We start from the raw sequence: 17,886 nt of genomic DNA, 5'->3' as shown, positions 1-17,886 counted from the left end.
GGCTGCCTGTCCACATGGTGATCCAATCCTGTGCCCCTCAAAGTTCCTGACAGGGAACAGCAAGGGGCAGCAAGGCAAAATGGGACAATGGTCTCATTTCTAGAGAGCAAAACAACATGAACTTTCCCCTAGGCAGGGGCCTTCCCAGATGCAGGAGCCCCTCAGAAACACCCATGGCTCAGAACACAGGAGACCTCCCCACCAAGCAACAGGAAAAGCACTCAAAGAGGCTTCAGAAAGCAGAAGGCATCCAGGTGCTGGTTGCGCCAGCATGCAGGGTCAGACCCCTCCTTTCCACAGGCATTCATTATTCACTAAATGCCATGGCTGCATCGGCAGCTCCGGAAGGTGCCCCACAATGAACTTCTAGTGCCTTTTATCGCAGGGTCCCTGCTTGGATTTATGAGACCTCGGTGAGGCTCATTTCCCCGCCGAGGAACAGGGAGTAATTAACTATTAATAAAAGCATTACTGAGCTCCCCACAGGGGCATGTATAATTCATGGGGCAGGAAAGGAGAGGACATAGTTCCACCATAGCTCCTAAGTGGTGAGCCTCACAGAAAACTGGACCAGAGTGCCCTCCCATAGCCTCAGACCTTCCTGGCCTGGCCCGAAGCTGCACTGGACATATAGAGGTGAATGCTGCTTCATCTTAATGATAATCCCCCGCCCCAGGCTCTGGCTTCCTAAAGCAGAAATTGGGGTAGAGAAAGTGAAGCAGCAAGTGTCTCCATGATTCTCTTCCCAGACAGGGGATCTGGGAAGAGTGTGTCAGACAGTGCCTGTGCGAGAATGGATGGTAGAGCCACAGCTATCACCACTCTGCCCTGCCCAGGCAAGGAACCACAGCAAAGACACTCAGAGCTGAGGCTTCTTCTCTGCCCTCCTGAAATTAGATGGTGTTGAACCCTCCTGGCAGCAGCTGCCAGATCTTGGAGAGGCAGATTTCTGAGCTCTTCCCTCCAGCAGGGCAGGGCAGACATATGGGGATTTTAGTTTCTCTCTCTCATGGAAAAGTTGCCAGGCCCTGGGAGGTGCAAGTCAGTTACTCTAAAGTTCACTCATGGCTCTGGCACTTCCATCGGAAGAGTGAAATCAGTGAGAGACAGCCAGACTCTCACTGGCAGTGTCAGAACATTGCTCTGAGGGGAGAGTCATCTGAGAATCAGGGTAAGAGCAGCTCACAGAACAGAGAGCCCCACTCCCAGGCTCTGAAGAGGATCATGGGGGGCACAAAGCTGTTGTAGGGGAGTTGCAAGATTACCACTCTCTCTTCTGCGTTGCTTTCAGAGCTCGGCTCTGAAGGCAGCAGCCATGGAGCTTCCTGCAGCTGGGGGAGGTACCCAGAGATGGGTCTGATCCGCCCCTCCCCAAGAGCAGCCATGCAGGAGAAGAGGAAGTCCTGTCCCTCCCTAGCCCAGCGAACTAGCAGCTGGAGCCCTGTGAATGGCAGGCGTTCCCAGCCAAGGTGCCCCAAGCCCTGCCCCCCTCTCCCTCCAATAGCTAGATTTCATAGGGAGGTCTGATTTCATGGTCCATGATGTGTTCTTCACGGACGGACGTGAATTTGGTAGGGCCCTACTTATCTCTCTCTCTCACCCCCCCTCCCCCACCTCTTCTCTTGCTGGGTGGCAACATGGCTTTGGAATATGGTGTGGTAGTGCCGCCTGCTGTCCATTTCTGGGAACACTACACCATTCCTCAAAACCCATAACTGAACCTGTGCTCCCAGGAAAGTGCAGCTGGGCCCTTAACCTGCCCTCCACTTTCCCTGGCAGAAGGAGGAGTTATTGCCTGAAACCAAGGGCAGTTACAGAGTGCAAGCTCCTGCAAGAACCCATGACACTAAAACCTTTGCCTCCTCCTTGCTACATGGGCTCCTAGGAGATAGTCCTCTTCTACCTCCTACTGGTGCAAGTCAGCAGGGAGCAGAGCTTCCTCTTCAGGCATGCTGGGGAGGACCCAGTGCAAAGGTGAGACACCTTGCAGTTCTCTGTATTACTTCCTAGAGAGGAAAGGAGGCTGCAGACCAGTGCCATTCAGCACTCTACACTGACACCTGCCTACTGCAGCCAAAATCATGTTGTGTGCCAGGCCAGGGAGACTCTCTGTGCAAGTGGCAGTATGAACACCTCACAGGACGGTGCCGGGATAGAGGTAACGGCTTGGATGGAGGGAGTGGGAGTTGCCTCTGCTTTTCTGTAACAGGTGCACACACATTCAGCTGCATGCAGAGGAGGAAGCTGGCCAGTCATTTATTTCTATGAAAAATCAGAACTCTTTTCAATAAAGAAATTTGCTGCCTGGATGCCCTGGCCCTTAATGCCCTGCAGAGCCCCACGGGGCCAGCAGTGCACATCTTTCCCTGAGTATCCTGCCTGGATTGGTCCCCAATAACCAGTAGGGAGTATCCTCTCTTCACATTGTGTGCTGGGACTGGACAGGTTACTGGGTACAATGGCTGCCCCATGGGGGCAAGTCCCAGATTTTCTATATCACCATCATCTTCAGAGAACGTAAGGGCTCTCAGTGACAAAGCTGTGGGGAAAGAGCCCCAAAGGGGCCCTTCTGCCTTCTCTCTTTGGAGCCAACACCAGAACAAGTTGGAGAAAGAGTCCATAGTGAGCCCTGATCCTCATCTCCTTGACCTGCAGCCTGTGGGCTCCCCTTGCTCTACAATCTGAGTTTCCCCGCCCCATCCCCCACACTACAGCCAGGGGGTTTCTCTTCCAATCCCTTTTAAGGGGAAGCGTATAGTGCTGCCTGTTTCACCCAAACAGGCTCCATGGATCTGGGCTGTGGGTACTGAGAAGTAGGTCCCTCACTAGCTCCAGCTCCATCCCTTTTCATGTGCCCGAACTCAAGGAGCTGGCAGCCCAAGATTCTTGGACCTGTTTGCTGCTCATCTGTCAGTTGTGTCTGATGATCAGATGCAGCAGGGGCGCTGTGCTCAGGGCCGAGTTAGTGCTGTAGCTCGGTTCCAACTTCCTCCTCCTCCTCCTCCTCTTCAGCCTCACTGCGCCGCAGCAGCAGCTCCAGGTCAGGGCTGGAGCTGGTCTTTTTGTGTAGCTTTGACTCCTTTTCACCTAGACACAGACAGCCTGTTTAGTGGCTAAACCGGTAGTGTTTTCCCACTGAAATGCACACAGCAGAGGCCTTAGTCCCGCCCCTCTTTACAGAGGCCTCAGGCCCACCCTGGGCTCATCGTGGATGCACTAGTGCAGGCAGGGAAGGGCATGCTGTAGGCAGGAAAAGGCTCCTGCAGAGACCAGGGGCTTCACCAACATTACCTTTCGAACTGAATGCTTTGAGAGTGACGTGCAGGGAGATTCCCGATAGGCAGACAGCAAAGCCCACCCAGTTCAGGAGGTTCAGGTGGTCTCCCAGCAAGTGAGTGGCCAGCAGCAAGGTGCAGATTTCCTTGAAACAGAGAGAACATGACAGATGGTAGGGCAGGATATGGGTGAAGCCAAGGAGTGAGGAGGAGTGGCTGAACTGCGTACAAGACGCTCAAACAGCCCTGCCTGTGCTCCCTCCTCAGAGTGCCAACGTTGACCACGTGGAAGGGTTTTAAAAAATAGATCCCAGAAAAATGAGAAAGGACACCAGTGCTCTGGGGGCTGCACCTGCCCCCACCTGCAAGGCCAGGACACAAGGGAATACAGCGTCTACCAGATCAGAGCGTGGGCCATTGTGTTCAGTCTCCAAGGAAGGGGCAGGAAACTGTACAGAAGGGAGCCTGGGACTGTCTGTGCCAGGGGAGTAACCCAAACCGCATTAATGAATGCTAGCCCCATGCCCTAAAGCAGGAGTGTTTATCCCCACTAATGTAACTGTGGGTCTTTTGCTCTTCATACACATCCCAAACCCCACCAACCTCTGGACCTCACTGATACCTTCTGGCAGGAAAGCCTTTGGCCTCTGCCCTTCGCTGATGGAGGCTGCTGTAGGATCCCTATGGTGGGTGGGCAGGGGGCATTGAAGGAGTCCAGTACAGTTGAAGCAGCTAGAACTGCAGGGATAGGGAGGCAGGGGGTGGCAGCCACAGTGCAGGTGAGGTGTCAGAAATTGGTTTCCTAGGACCTCTGAGCAGGTTACACTGCTCTGGAGCAGTCTGGACTGGGCCAGTCTGGGCAAACCTGCACTACCACATAAATCATAGCCCCATACCTTAAAAATGCCAGCAATGGAGAGAGTGAGGCTGGAGGTTCTGGAGACCAAGAGGAACTCAGAGAAGCCCAGGCCGAAAGCAAGAAACCCCCCTAAGGAGAGCTTCCCCACCACACTGAGCAACAGCCCTGCCTCATGGAAACGGAACAACTTCTCCGACGTAGATAGGGGCAACCCTGAAACCAAGAGAAGGGGAGCAGGGCAGGAAAGACTGACACAGGGGGATAATGGAGCACTTTCCCTACTGACCAGTAGGAAAGTGACTGCCATCCTCTGTACCTCTCTGCCCTATACCAGGAGAGGTGCTGTCGCTTGTACCCCCCCACACCAGGAGGGGTGCTGACCCAGTACTCAACACTTCGCCAGCACAGGGGTTGCCTTAGCCCCTCGGGTTCCTGGGCCCGCAGGTCCCTACCATGACACACATTGCAACCACATGCAGCATCTTTGGGGATCCTCTTGTATATTATGGTTACAAAAGGAAAACCTCAAAACGTCATTATATAGAGATGGGCCAGACAGTATGAACTGCAGAGTATTCATAATCATTTGTATCAATCCCGGTGATCTATATTTGTGTGTTCCTGGCTTACTGTGGATGGGTTTTCTCAAGAAGCTGGAACCACTAAGGGGTGACTAACGCAAATTCCCCAACAGTCGTGATGCAAAAAACCTAGTGTTTGGAAGCTTCTCCCTGAGGAGAGGGCCATTGAGCTGTGACAATTTGTTACAGGAGGCCAGAGCTCGAAGGCCCAAACCATACAAAGAAAGCACTGAACTGTCCCTAGGAGGTTCTGGTTCTTGACATGAAACCTGACATGAATATGTATATAACTCTCCTCACTGTATTTTCCACTGAATGCATCCGATGAAGTGAGCTGTAGCTCACGAAAGCTTATGCTCAAATAAATTGGTTAGTCTCTAAGGTGCCACAAGTAATCCTTTTCTTTCTGACATGAACTGGCAACCAGGAGAGCAAACCCAGCCAAGAGGTGTGAAAGACTGACACCTTCGACAGGCCTATGCTGGAGCTGGGGGGTGACCTCTGGTAAGCTTTTAGAATGCATGCAGGTTAGGTTTATTTTTGTGTGTGTTTTTTCTCTAATACTTTTGCCCTAAGAATAAAATGTATTTTGTTTTGTGAAGGCTGGCTGGCAACTGGCGTAGCGAGATGCAGAAGAACTGCAAGCCCAAACCCTCGGTCTGTTGGGAGAGCAGCATGGGTCTCCACCTGAGAAGCCCTAAACCTAAAGTGGGTCCCCTCAAGGAAGACCACGAAGGGGATCAGTAAAGTTTCAGGTTTAGCTGCTTTAACACTACCGAGTTTGCAAATTCAGGAAGTTGTTCCCTTGTCTATACAGTTCATCTCCATTGCAGCAAACTGCCTAGTGATCCCCCAGCAGCCCCCAGAAAGAGCCCCTCCTGTCACCAGCCAACTCACCCTCAAACACAGCAAAGAGAGGGAAGAGCCCCAGGAACATAAGAGGCTGCAGGTGGAACATGGTGTCAATAGGATTCTGAAGCCCTGTGGGAGGAGAGTTGGGGCAGACCTGTCAGCAAAATTTGGGTGAAGAAGCAGCCCATAAAGAAGCCTTTACTGACTCTGTTCCTAGGGCAAACACCCTATCCCATGTCCCAATGACAGCTTCTGCCTCCCACCCCTGGGGCTGCCACACCCCCACCTCCCCATTTCCTCCCCTGCCCCAGGGGCTGCCACCTCCCCGTTCCCTCCCCTTGCACTAGGGATGCTACTACCCCTCCATGCCCTGCCTCCCAACGTACCCAACTCGGCCTTCTGCATTAGCATCTGGGTGAGAGTCCAGCGAATGCCCCCAAGGAAGGAGGCACCCAGCACCAGCGCAAACCCCTCCATGTTGAACTGTGTGGACTCGTACGTGAACATGAAGAGCCCCCCAGCAATGAGCAGAACCACCAGCACCAGCGCCATCCTCTGAGCGAGAACAAACATAACATCACTATGGAGGCTTCCAAGGCTGCATAAGGACAAGTTGCTCATCTCTTCCAGACCCATTAATCAGGCAGCTGCTTGCCCTCCTGGTCCCCTTCCTCCCTCCCCCATCTCAGAATCCAGGCCCTCACCTACACCCATCCCCACACCTTGAGCCCTGACCAGCTGCCTCCCCAAGGGGCTCATAACACTAGAGCCCTTACCAGCTCCTCCAGTTTGAAGATCAGGGAGAAGAGCAGGATGAAGAGGATAGCAGAGGATTTTGTCATTGTGTAGCTGTAAAGGCCAAAACACAATCAATCACTCTCCAGCATCATGTGGCACTTCCCAACACAACACCTTGGGAAGCCAGACCACCCAGCCCCAAACCAATATCCATCTCCACAGGTCTGGAACCTGAAGATCGCCCCTATAAGGCCTGGTGCTCAGGCCTGGACCCGCTGCCTGGCTCTGCAAGAGCACTCACCAAACCCACTACTCATGTCTCCCAGGGTGGATATGGGGCTGCTACTTACAGGGATACTGTGATGTACAGGAAGCTCCAATTGCTCAACCCAATGTCCAAGGCAGTCGACAATGCTAAAGAAACAAGAACCCCCCGGCATTAATGTCTTTTAACCAAATCAGAATGTGTTGCCAAGCATGCCCTGCTGCCCCAGACAACTCAATGTGCCTAGACAGAGTCTCCTAGGTCAACCTGATGAAAACATTAAAGGGTCCTTGTATTTTTCTCTCAAGCCTATTCTTTGATTAGTGCCCATCACTTTAATATCTGAGTGCTTCCCATGAGTAAGAGTTCTAACAATGATCTCTCCATTCCCTGTGTTTAGGAGCATTGAGGGTCCGCATTTTTTTAAACCTTTTCAGAATTTAGCAGGGTGAGAGTGAGGGGCTACTACATGGAAGCTGGAGTGAAGGGAGGATTCTGCGTTTAGCTCTGAATGCACCAATGTAGTGCTCAGTCTGATTTCATTTGGCAGGATAGTCTCTCATCTAGGTATGACTCCTGTGAAGGTCCTGGGCCCCATCCATGAACCTCCCTCTGTGGCCAACAATTTTATTGCTTCTGTGGAACATAGGAAAGAGGGAGGATGTGGTCACATAAGGAGGGAGACGGTCTCTCAAGGAACCAGGGCAGGTTTCCTGCAGGGTTCTGTAAGTCACGACAGTGACCATGGACCAGACTCTGTTCAGAGGAGAGCCAGTGCAGAAAAGATCAAACCTGTGTTGCCAGAAACCTGTGCAGCTGAGTAGGAAAGGTGCTGTGTTCTGAACTAGCTGGACATTTATCAGACCATATGCCTTTACTTCTATATATCGAAAATTGCAGCAGCTGAGCCTAAGCATTACGAATTTGTGCATCACGATGGCCAAATAAATAAATAAATAAATAAATAAAAAAAAATAAAATTCCCACCCAAAAAACCCTCTTGACTAAAACTTGTTGAAATAACTAGTGTAAATACTTCACTCATCTTAAAGGACTGGGAGTGACCCAGAAAAATAATTTCCACAAATAGTTTATGACTCTACAGTTTGTATATTAACATGCAAGTCCTTCAATACAAACATAGGCATAACTTGGACTATGTACACTAATTGTCTCTATTACAGATAGCAAGTATGAAACTAAGATGAAAGATAAGGCTAATTAAGTGAATTTCCACATCTCTGTATCATGGTTAATGAAATACACAAACAGTCAGCATTGCAGAATATTGCTGTAAATTGTCTTAACTGGTCACTTAAAGTCTTTTTAATGTTAAAGCTGTAGGTACATGTTTGAAGGATATATCCAGGGTCCTGTCCATTCTGCAGCCACAGAATCTATTCCTTCCTGCTGAATCATAGAATATCAGGGTTGGAAGGGACCTCAGGAGGTCATTGAATCCAACCCCCTGCTCAAAGCAGGACCAGTCCCCAACTAAATCATCCCAGCCAGGGCTTTGTCAAGCCTGACCTTAAAAACTTCTAAGGAAGGAGATTCCACCACCTCCCTACGTAACGCATTCCAGTGTTCCACCACCCTCCTAGTGAAAAAGTTTTTCCTAATATCCAACCTAAACCTCCCCCACTGCAACTTGAGACCATTACTCCTTGTTCTGTCATCTGCTACCACTGAGAACAGTCTAGATGTCACGGAGTGTGGGGGAGTCCAGGCCCTGCACCCCTCTTCCTGGGATTCACTGAGACTCTCAGCCAGCCAGTAAAACCGAAGGTTTATTGGACAACAGGAACACAGTCCAAAACAGAGCTTGTGGGTACACCCTGGACCCCTCAGTGAAGTCCTTCTGGGGGAGCAGGGAGCTTAGACCCCAGCCCTGGGGTTCCCTGTGTTCCTCCACCCAGCCCCAAACTGAAACTAAACCCACCGAGCAGGTTCCCTGCTGCAGCCTCCCCCCACATTCCTGGGCAGAGGTGTTACCTCCCCCTCCCCCTCCTGGCTCAGGTGACAGGCTCTCAGGTCTCCCGTCCCCAGGGCACATTCCCAGGTCAACACTCCCCCCTCCCTGCTGCGTCACATCGTCACATCTCTCCCCCCTTCGAGACTGAACTGAGCGGGGTCACTGTGACCAGTGACCTGGGGAAGTTCGGGGCCCCCTCTCCGGGACAGCGCATCCGCTATCAGGTTGGCACTTCCCTTCACGTGGACCACGTCCATGTCGTAATCCTGCAGGAGCAGGCTCCACCTCAGGAGCTTGGCGTTGGCTCCTTTCATCTGGTGCAGCCAGGTCAGGGGAGAGTGGTCGGTGTACACGGTGAAGTGTCGCCCGAAGAGATAGGGCTCTAGTTTCTTGAGGGCCCACACCATGGCCAGGCACTCCTTCTTGATGGCCGCGTAGTGTTGCTCCCGGGGTAGCAACTTCTTGCTCAGGTACACGATGGGGTGTCTCTCCCCCTTTTCATCCTCCTGCATTAACACCGCCCCCAGTCCCGTGTCGGAGGCGTCGGTGAACACCACAAAGGGCTTGTCAAAGTCTGGGTTTGCTAGAACTGGGCCACTGACCAGAGCCTCCTTCAGCGCCCGGAAAGCCTCCTGGCACTGCTCGGTCCAGACCACCTTGTCTGGCTTCCCCTTCTTGCATAGCTCAGTGATGGGGGTGGCTATGGCACTAAAGTGGGGCACAAATCTTCGGTAGTATCCTGCCATCCCAATAAAGGCTTGGACCTGCTTTTTGGTGTGGGGAGCGGGCCAGTCTCTGATCACCTCCACCTTGGCCGGTTCCGGCTTTAGGCGGCCGCTCCCCACCCGATGGCCCAGGTAAGATACTTCAGCCATCCCCACCTTGCACTTCTCCGCTTTGACAGTCAGCCCAGCCCCCTGGAGTCGGTCCAGCACTTGTCTAACCTGGGACACGTGGTCCTCCCAGGTCTGGCTAAAGACACAGATGTCGTCAATATACGCCACGGCGAAACTCTCCATCCCCCTCAGGAGCTGGTCCACCAGGCGCTGGAAGGTGGCCGGCGCTCCCTTGAGGCCGAAAGGCAGGGTCAGAAACTCATAGAGCCCCAGAGGGGTGATAAAGGCCGATTTCAGCCGGGCATCTGCATCCAGCGGCACTTGCCAGTAGCCCTTTGTAAGGTCCATGGTGGTAAGGTACCGAGCTCCTCCCAGCTTGTCTAGGAGCTCGTCCGGCCTGGGCATGGGGTAGGCATCCGATACAGTGATGGCATTGAGCTTCCGATAGTCCACACAGAACCGGACTGACCCATCCTTTTTGGGGACCAGCACCACCGGCGAGGCCCAAGGGCTGGCCGATGGCTGGATCACCCCCAAAGCCAGCATGTCCCGGACCTCTCTTTCCAGGTCCTGAGCAGTTTTCCCTGTGACTCGGAAGGGGGAGCATCTTATCGGCGGGTGCGACCCTGTCTGCACCCGGTGGACAGTCAGATTAGTGCGTCCAGGCTGGTTGGAAAACAGCTGTCGGTACGGATGCAGCACCCCCCTGACCTCGGCTTGCTGGGCAGGAGTGAGCTGATCCGAGAGGGGGATTGTTTCCAGGGGGGAACCAGCTCTGGTCCCAGGGAATAGATCTACTAAAGGGTCATCTCCCTGCTCCTCCCACTGACCACACACAGCTAACACCACATTCCCCCTGGCATAATATGGCTTCATCATATTCACATGGTACACCCGGCGGTGGTGGGCCCGGTTCGACAGCTCTACCACATAGTTTACCTCATTGAGCTGCTTGACGACCTTGAACGGGCCCTCCCAGGCGGCCTGTAGTTTGTTCTTTCTCACGGGGATGAGAACCATCACCTGATCCCCGGTGGCGTAGGCACGGGCCCGCGCCGTGCGGTCATACCAGACCTTCTGCTTCCTCTGGGCTCTGGCCAGATTCTCCCTGGCCAGGCCCATGAGTTCAGCCAGTCTCTCTCGGAAGGTCAGGACATACTCCACCACTGACTCTCCATCGGGAGTGGCCTTCCCCTCCCACTCGTCTCTCATCAGGTCCAGGGGGCCCCTCACCCTCCTTCCATATAACAGTTCGAAAGGCGAAAATCCGGTAGACTCCTGGGGCACCTCCCTGTACGCGAACAGCAGGTGAGGTAAGTACTTGTCCCAATCCTGCGGGTGCTGGTTCATAAAGGTTTTCAGCATCATCTTTAGCGTCCCGTTAAACCTCTCCACCAGCCCATTGGACTGGGGGTGATACGCTGAGGCCCAGTCATGCCGGACCCCACATTTCTCCCACAAGCACCGGAGCAGGGCCGACATGAAGTTGGAGCCTTGGTCTGTCAAGACTTCCCTGGGGAACCCCACTCGGCTGAAAATGGTCAGGAGCGCATCTGCCACGGTGTCTGCTTCAATGGAAGCTAAGGGCACTGCCTCGGGGTAGCGGGTGGCGAAATCTACCACCCCCAGAATGTATTTCTTCCCCGACCGGGTCGTCTTGCTGAGAGGCCCCACGATGTCCATGGCCACCTTCTGGAAAGGCTCCTCTATGATGGGCAAAGGTCTCAACGCCGCTTTCCCCTTGTCCCGGGCCTTCCCCACCCTCTGACAGGGGTCACAGGATCGGCAATACTGCCGGACGGTGGTAAAGACCCCGGGCCAGTAAAAGTTCTGTAGCAACCTCTGCCGGGTGCGCCGGATTCCCTGGTGCCCTGCGAGGGGGATGTCATGGGCCAGGGACAGGAGCTTGCGGCGGTACTTCTGGGGGACCACCAGCTGCCTCCTGATCCCACAGGACTCCCCTTCCCCTGGGGGAGCCCATTCTCGGTACAGGAACCCCTTCTCCCACAGGAACCTCTCCTGGCAGCCTCTCCTCATGGTCCGTCCCTCACTGAGGTCGGCCAGGTCCCTGAGCTTCTGCAAGGAGGGATCTTTCCTCAACTCGGCCTGGAACTCAGCGGCTGGGGAAGGGATGGGGCCCGGTTCCCCCTCCGTGGCCAGGTCTGAGGCCGCAGCCTCTCTGAGCCGTGCCCCTCGGCGCTCCCTCCCCACCCGAGTAGGGTCTCGCGCCTCCAGTGTGGTACCCTCCCCAGGGTCAGGTCGCAGTGCCCCTCGCCGGCTCTGGCTACGGGTCACAACCAGGGCGGTCTGGGGGTCGCTTGGCCAGTCCTCTAGGTCTCCCCCCATCAAAACTTCAGTGGGCAAATGGTGGTGTACCCCCACATCCTTGGGGCCCTCCTTGGTCCCCCATTTCAGGTGTACCCTTGCCACGGGCACCTTAAATGGGGTCCCGCCCACCCCCGTCAGGGTCAGGTAGGTGTTGGGCACCACCCGATCTGGGGCCACCACCTCGGGCCGGGCCAGCGTCACCTCCGCGCCCGTATCCCAGTATCCATTGACCTTCCTCCCATCCACCTCCAGGGGAACAAGGCACTCTCTCCGGAGGGACAGCCCCGCACCCACCCTGTAAACCGAGCACCCTGAGTCCAGAGCCTCCAGCCCTCTGGCGGGGCTGGCTGGGGGTACTCTTCCCTCCTGAGCAGGTGGCAAACTGGTAGCCCCCCTTTCCTGGGTCGCCTGCCCCTCGTCCAGCTGAGTCCCTACCCAGTTAACCCTGGGTAGGTTGGGTCTGCTCAGTTTGTCCCTGAGCCCGGGGCACTGGGCCCGTACGTGGCCTCTCTGGCCACAGTGATAGCAGCTCAGGTCACGTTGGTCCCCTCGAACGGGTCGGAGGGGCCCGACACCAGGCGTTCCCCTTTGGAGGGGGTTCTCCCTATTTCCCCGCTGGGAGGCCCCATGGTGACTCTCTCTCTGCATCGGGGGGGGCCTGTTCTTTTGGGACTCCTCCCGGCTACCCCCTGACCGACTGTTCACAAACTCGTCGGCCAGCTGCCCTGCATGCTGGGGGTTCGCGAGCTTTTTGTCCACCAGCCACAGCCTCAGGTCGGAAGGGCACTGTTCATACAGGTGCTCCAGTACAAACAGGTCAAGCAGGTCCTCTTTAGTTTGGGCCCCCGCTGTCCACTTGCGGGCATATCCCTGCATCCTGTTGACCAGTTGTAGGTAGGTGACCTCAGGCGTTTTACGCTGACTCCGGAACCTTCTCCGGTACATCTCGGGGGTCAGCCCAAACTCACGGAGCAGGGCCTGTTTGAACAGTTCATAGTCCCCTGCCTCTGCCCCTGTCATCCGGCTGTAGACCTCCACGGCTTTGGGGTCCAGTAAGGGGGTGAGGAACTGGAGCCTGTCTGCAGGGTCAACCCTGTGCAGCTCGCAGGCATTCTCAAAGGCCGTCAGGAAGCTATCCATGTCCTCCCCCTCCTTCCGCTGGGCCAGGAAGCACTTATCAAAGCTCCTTGCAGTCTTGAGTCCCCCCTCACTCACCGCAGCCGGGGCCCCACTGCTCCTCAGCCTGGCCAGCTCCAGTTCATGCTGTCTTTGTTTCTCCTTCTCCTGCTGCTCATGTTGACGCTCCCTCTCCTTCTCCTGACGCTCCCTCTCCTTCTCCTGACGCTCATGTTGACGTTGTTTCTCCTCATGTTGACGTTGTTTTTCATGATCCTCCAGCTCCCTCATTTTCCTCTCCCTCTCCCATTCCAGCCGCATCCGCTCCAGGGATGGGGAGCTCCGCTGGGAGGATCCCCTGCTGGCTGCTGGGGTCAGGGGGCCCTCGGTATTCGTTGGGCTTCCCACAACCCCTCCCCCAGGCATAGGTAGGAAGGGTCTCGGGGTGTCCTGGGCAGCAGTCTGACCCCTCCCAGCCTGGTCAGGCCCCAGGGCCCACGCTGCGTCCGCCGGGCGGCTTCCCTCAGGGACAGGGATCGGGTCATCCAAGCGATCCCTCTCCTCCAGCTGGGCAATCAGCTGTTCCTTGGTGGACCTCCCGACGCGCAGCCCCCTCTGCCTGCACAGCTCCACCAGGTCGCTCTTAAGGCGTTTAGCGTACATCTCCCGGCTGGCCACTCGCAGGCCGGGCAGCTGTCCACGGTTTCCAGGAAAAGCCCCTAGTGTGCCAGTCCTTCTTGAGGTCACCACCTCTTTGCCAGGGTCGAGCTGCAGACTCCTCCGCCCCTGGGACCGCTCGCTGCAATCCCCCGGGGGACCCTGTTACTGCAAAAGTCCTCCTCTCTGGTGACACACTCCCAGGGGTTAACCGCCCCCTGAAACCGTCTCTCTCTGAATCTTCAGCACGCCTGGTCCCCGTCAATCCCCCTTCGTTTTACTGTTCCCCAGTCACTTACTGCAGGAAGCGCCGTTCACGGGGTGCAGTAGATCCCACCGCTGCCACCAGTTGTCACGGAGTGTGGGGGAGTCCAGGCCCTGCACCCCTCTTCCTGGGATTCACTGAGACTCTCAGCCAGCCAGTAAAACCGAAGGTTTATTGGACAACAGGAACACAGTCCAAAACAGAGCTTGTGGGTACACCCTGGACCCCTCAGTGAAGTCCTTCTGGGGGAGCAGGGAGCTTAGACCCCAGCCCTGGGGTTCCCTGTGTTCCTCCACCCAGCCCCAAACTGAAACTAAACCCACCGAGCAGGTTCCCTGCTGCAGCCTCCCCCCACATTCCTGGGCAGAGGTGTTACCTCCCCCTCCCCCTCCTGGCTCAGGTGACAGGCTCTCAGGTCTCCCGTCCCCAGGGCACATTCCCAGGTCAACACTCCCCCCTCCCTGCTGCGTCACATCGTCACACTAGATCCATCCTCTTTGGAACCCCCTTTCAGATAGTTGAAAGCAGCTATCAAATCCCCCCTCATTCTTCTCTTCCGCAGACTAAACAATCCCAGTTCCCTCAGCCTCTCCTCACAAGTCATGTGTTCCAGTCCCCTAATCATTTTGGTTGCCCTTCGCTGGACGTTTTCCAATTTTTCCACATCCTTCTTGTAGTGTGGGGCCCAAAACTGGACACAAGTACTCCAGATGAGGCCTCACCAATGTCAAATAGAGGGGAATGATCACGTCCCTTGATCTGCTGGCAATGCCCTTACTTATACAGCCCAAAATGCCATTGGCCTTCTTGGCAACAATGGCACACTGTTGACTCATATCCAGCTTCTCGTCCACTGTCACCCCTAGGTCCTTTTCTGTAGAACTGCTGCCTAGCCATTTGGTCCCTAGTCTGTAGCAGTGCATGGGATTCTTCCGTCCTAAGTGCAGGACTCTGAACTTGTCCTTGTTGAACCTCATCAGATTTCTTTTGGCCCAATCCTCTGATTTGTCTAGGGCCCTCTGTATCCCATCCCTACCCTCCAGCATATCTACCACTCCTCCCAGTTCAGTGTCATCTGCAAAGTTGCTGAGGGTGCAATCCACACCGTCCTCCAGATCCTTAATGAAGATATTGAACAAAACCAGCCCCAGGACCGACCCTTGGGGCACTCCACTTGATACCGGCTGCCAACTAGACATGGAGCCATTGATCACTACCCGTTGAGCCCGACAATCTAGCCAGCTTTCTATCCACCTTATAGTCCATTCATCCAGCCCATACTTCGTTAACTTGCTAGCAAGAATACTGTGGGAAACCGTGTCAAAAGCTTTGCAAAAGTCAAGGAACACCACGTCCACTGCTTTCCCCTATCCACAGAGCCAGTTATCTCGTCATAGAAGGCAATTAGATTAGTCAGGCATGGCTTGCAATTGGCGAATCCATGCTGACTGTTCCTGATCACTTTCCTCTCCTCTAAGTGCTTCAGAATTGATTCCTGGAGGACCTGCTCCATGATTTTTCCAGGGACTGAGGTGAGCTTGTGACAAAGTGGGACTGTTCTTAATGTTTCCTCTGAATAGTGTGGGGGTGCCTCAGTTTCCCCTATGCAGTTCTTAAGTATCTAGGGGGTGGGGTAAGGGTGTATGATCATTGTAGAGCCCGAGAGGGCAGGTGTGTGCAGGGGTCTGCACACAGAGAATGGCCGACACCCTGTTTCCTGGCAACGGATGGCCTGGGCCCTTCCCCCCTGTGAGGTGAGAGCTAAAGGGTTGGAGAACAAAGGAATCAGGTGACCTCCTGGCCTGGGAAAGGGGAAAGCCCAGAGGAAGGGGGGCTGGAGAGAGTTTCAGTTTGGGGCTGGCTGGGACATGGAGTGAAGTGCAGAAGTGGTTGTCTGGCTCACTGCCTCCCAAAATGGACCCAGCTGAGGGGTCCGGTTCTCTGCACCTACAAGCTCTGTTTTAGACCATGTTCCTGTCGTCTAATAAACCTCTGTTTTACTGGCTGGCTGAGAGTCATGTCTGACTGCGGAGTTGGGGTGCAGGACCCTCTGGTTTCCCCAGGAGCCCGCCTGGGCGGACTCGCTGTGGGAAGCGCATGGAGGGGCAGAGGATGCTGAATGCTCCGAGGTCAGACCCAGGAAGGTGGAAGTGAGCTGTGTGTCCTGAAGACAGGCTGCTCAGAGAAAGGAGACTTCCCCAGAGTCCTGACTGGCTTCATGGGGAGCAGTTCCAGAGCATCGCCCAGGGACTCCGTGACAAGGCTGAATCATGCTCCAGCATTTCAATTTTCATGAAATAATTCAATATAGCCCTCACAGCTATAGGAAAGTCTTGAAAACATGGCCTGACTGTAAACTTACTGCAGATATCCAGAAACAATTATTCTAACAGGTGTGAACTGGCACTTTAATTACAACAGCTATTAGCTCCAAAACCTAATTGTGATAAATTAAACATCAGGTGCATGAACTATTTAATTCCTGGTCATTATAGCAGAAGCCATTCAGTGAAGGTGCTTATCCCACATCCCAAGCTGCTTCTCACATTTTACCAGGTGCCAACAGCCCTAAATGTCTCCTACCAAGCTACCACACCCACGAGGATTCCCTGGCAGTTTTTATGACTGAGTTTTTCAATTCAAAAGTCTAACATCAAAAACCAAAAGCATATTTATCGTCAAGATGAATATAAAGCATACTGTATGGATTGTACTAGTCGTCATCTACATAGTTAAAGCATGAAAACCTACATTTTAAAATTTAATTTAAATGAAGCCATTCCAGAATGGATAGCCACACTCTTCTGCCACAGCACCCAGGTACCATGCCAGAAGCTGAGGCTCACTTGTAAAATACCATTTGTTATTTTAATTACTTCACCAATTTTATCTGTAAGTTAACAAAGATTTTTGTGTTGGGAAGAAAAGTAGAGGGCTCTCTCCTCTCCCCAATCCGTGGCAATGCCCTCCATTCTGTGGCTGTACATACTGTACCTGTTGGAGCCGCCCTTCTGAGATAGTCGGCCCAAGTCAGCACCACACGGGACCTCTTGGTGCAGCAATGCATCAGGGCCCTGGTCAGAGCAGAGAGCAGGAAAATAACCAGGAGGTGCAGCAGGGTCATAAAAAGAGGGAAATGGAAACTCTGCAAAAAGAAAAGGAGGACTCGTGGCACCTTAGCGACTAACCAATTTATCTGAGCATAAGCTTTCGTGAGCTACAGCTCACTTCATCGGATGCACAGAGTGGAGCCAGACACACACACACCCAGAGATCCTGTCACAAGACACAGAAGGCATTGCTGACTACCCTGTCACCTCCCACCAAGTCACCCGGCACCTGATGCCACCCACCCTGCATGGGCCCTCCCATGCTCCTCACACACCCGTCACCAACAGGCTTCTTGCACCCCCACGCGAATCAACTGTGCCCCAGCAGCGCCCCACCGCGGCTGCTGGGCCCCCTCCCCGCCTCCCGGGCGGCGCGGCCCGGCCCGGCCCGGCCCGGCCCGAGTTACCCTCATCAGCCACTGGTTGTAGAAGGTGATGCCGATGGAGAAGCAGTAATAGAGCAGCACCAGCCCCAGCGTCAGCGCCGCCTGCGCCAGCACGGCCCCGCCCGGCGGCCGCCGGCCCATGGCGCAGCGCGGGGCTCGGGCACAGGCCCCGGGGCGGCCGCGCTCCCGAGCGGCACCCGGCGGCCCAGCGCCCCGCAGAGGCAGCGGTGAGGGGCGGAGCGCGGGCCGCTGGGGCTCCACCTCCGCCGGCGCTCCCGCCCCTTCCCCCGGGCGGAAACGGGCCCGGCGCGGGGCAAAGACCGGCCCGGCCCGCCCCTTCCCCGGCCTCCTGCTGACGTGTCCCCGCGCGGAGCGTCAGGGAACCGGCCCCGGCCCCGGCCCGTGAGCGGCGCCCGGGGCTCCCCGAGCCCCCGCGGGGACACCCGGCCCCTCCCCCTCCGCAGCCCCTGGTGCCCGACACTCCCCTCTACTGTCCCCCCAGCGGGCTGTACCGTGCACGTACCGCCCGCCTCCGCCTCCCCCTCCCCCTCCCCGCGGGCGGCGGGCATAGCCCCCCCCTTCGCAGCCCCTGGTGCCCGACACTCCCCTCTACTGTCCCCCCAGCGGGCTGTACCGTGCACGT

The 17,886-nt window shown here is 55.2% G+C and overlaps 1 protein-coding gene across 1 annotated transcript; it reads right to left on the bottom strand.

Moving 5' to 3' along the window:
• Positions 1-1,614: 1,614 nt before the first annotated feature.
• Positions 1,615-17,386, bottom strand: SLC35H1 (solute carrier family 35 member H1). Its single transcript, XM_074969622.1, has 9 exons — positions 17,265-17,386; positions 16,742-16,892; positions 6,656-6,719; positions 6,344-6,416; positions 5,954-6,122; positions 5,613-5,696; positions 4,172-4,347; positions 3,292-3,421; positions 1,615-3,087 (listed from the first exon to the last, which is right to left on the bottom strand). The coding sequence occupies exons 1-9, from the start codon at positions 17,382-17,384 to the stop codon at positions 2,963-2,965; spliced, it is 1,092 nt and encodes a 363-aa protein (XP_074825723.1). The 5' UTR covers positions 17,385-17,386; the 3' UTR covers positions 1,615-2,962.
• Positions 17,387-17,886: the final 500 nt, after the last annotated feature.

This window comes from Natator depressus, chromosome 13, assembly GCF_965152275.1.
Source record: "Natator depressus isolate rNatDep1 chromosome 13, rNatDep2.hap1, whole genome shotgun sequence".
Taxonomy (NCBI): Eukaryota; Metazoa; Chordata; order Testudines; family Cheloniidae; genus Natator; species Natator depressus.
Note: the sequence above shows the minus strand (reverse complement) of the source record. Positions and strands in the feature narration are given on the sequence as shown.

Coding starts and splice junctions, on each gene's coding strand:
- SLC35H1 (XM_074969622.1), bottom strand. CDS start 17,384: ATGGGCCGGCGGCCGCCGGGCGGGGCCGTGCTGGCGCAGGCGGCGCTG. Junction 4,348..5,612: donor TCTCTTTGCTGTGTTTGAGG/GTGAGTTGGCTG, acceptor TCTTGGTTTCAG/GGTTGCCCCTATCTACGTCG. Junction 3,088..3,291: donor CAAAGCATTCAGTTCGAAAG/GTAATGTTGGTG, acceptor GTCTGTGTCTAG/GTGAAAAGGAGTCAAAGCTA.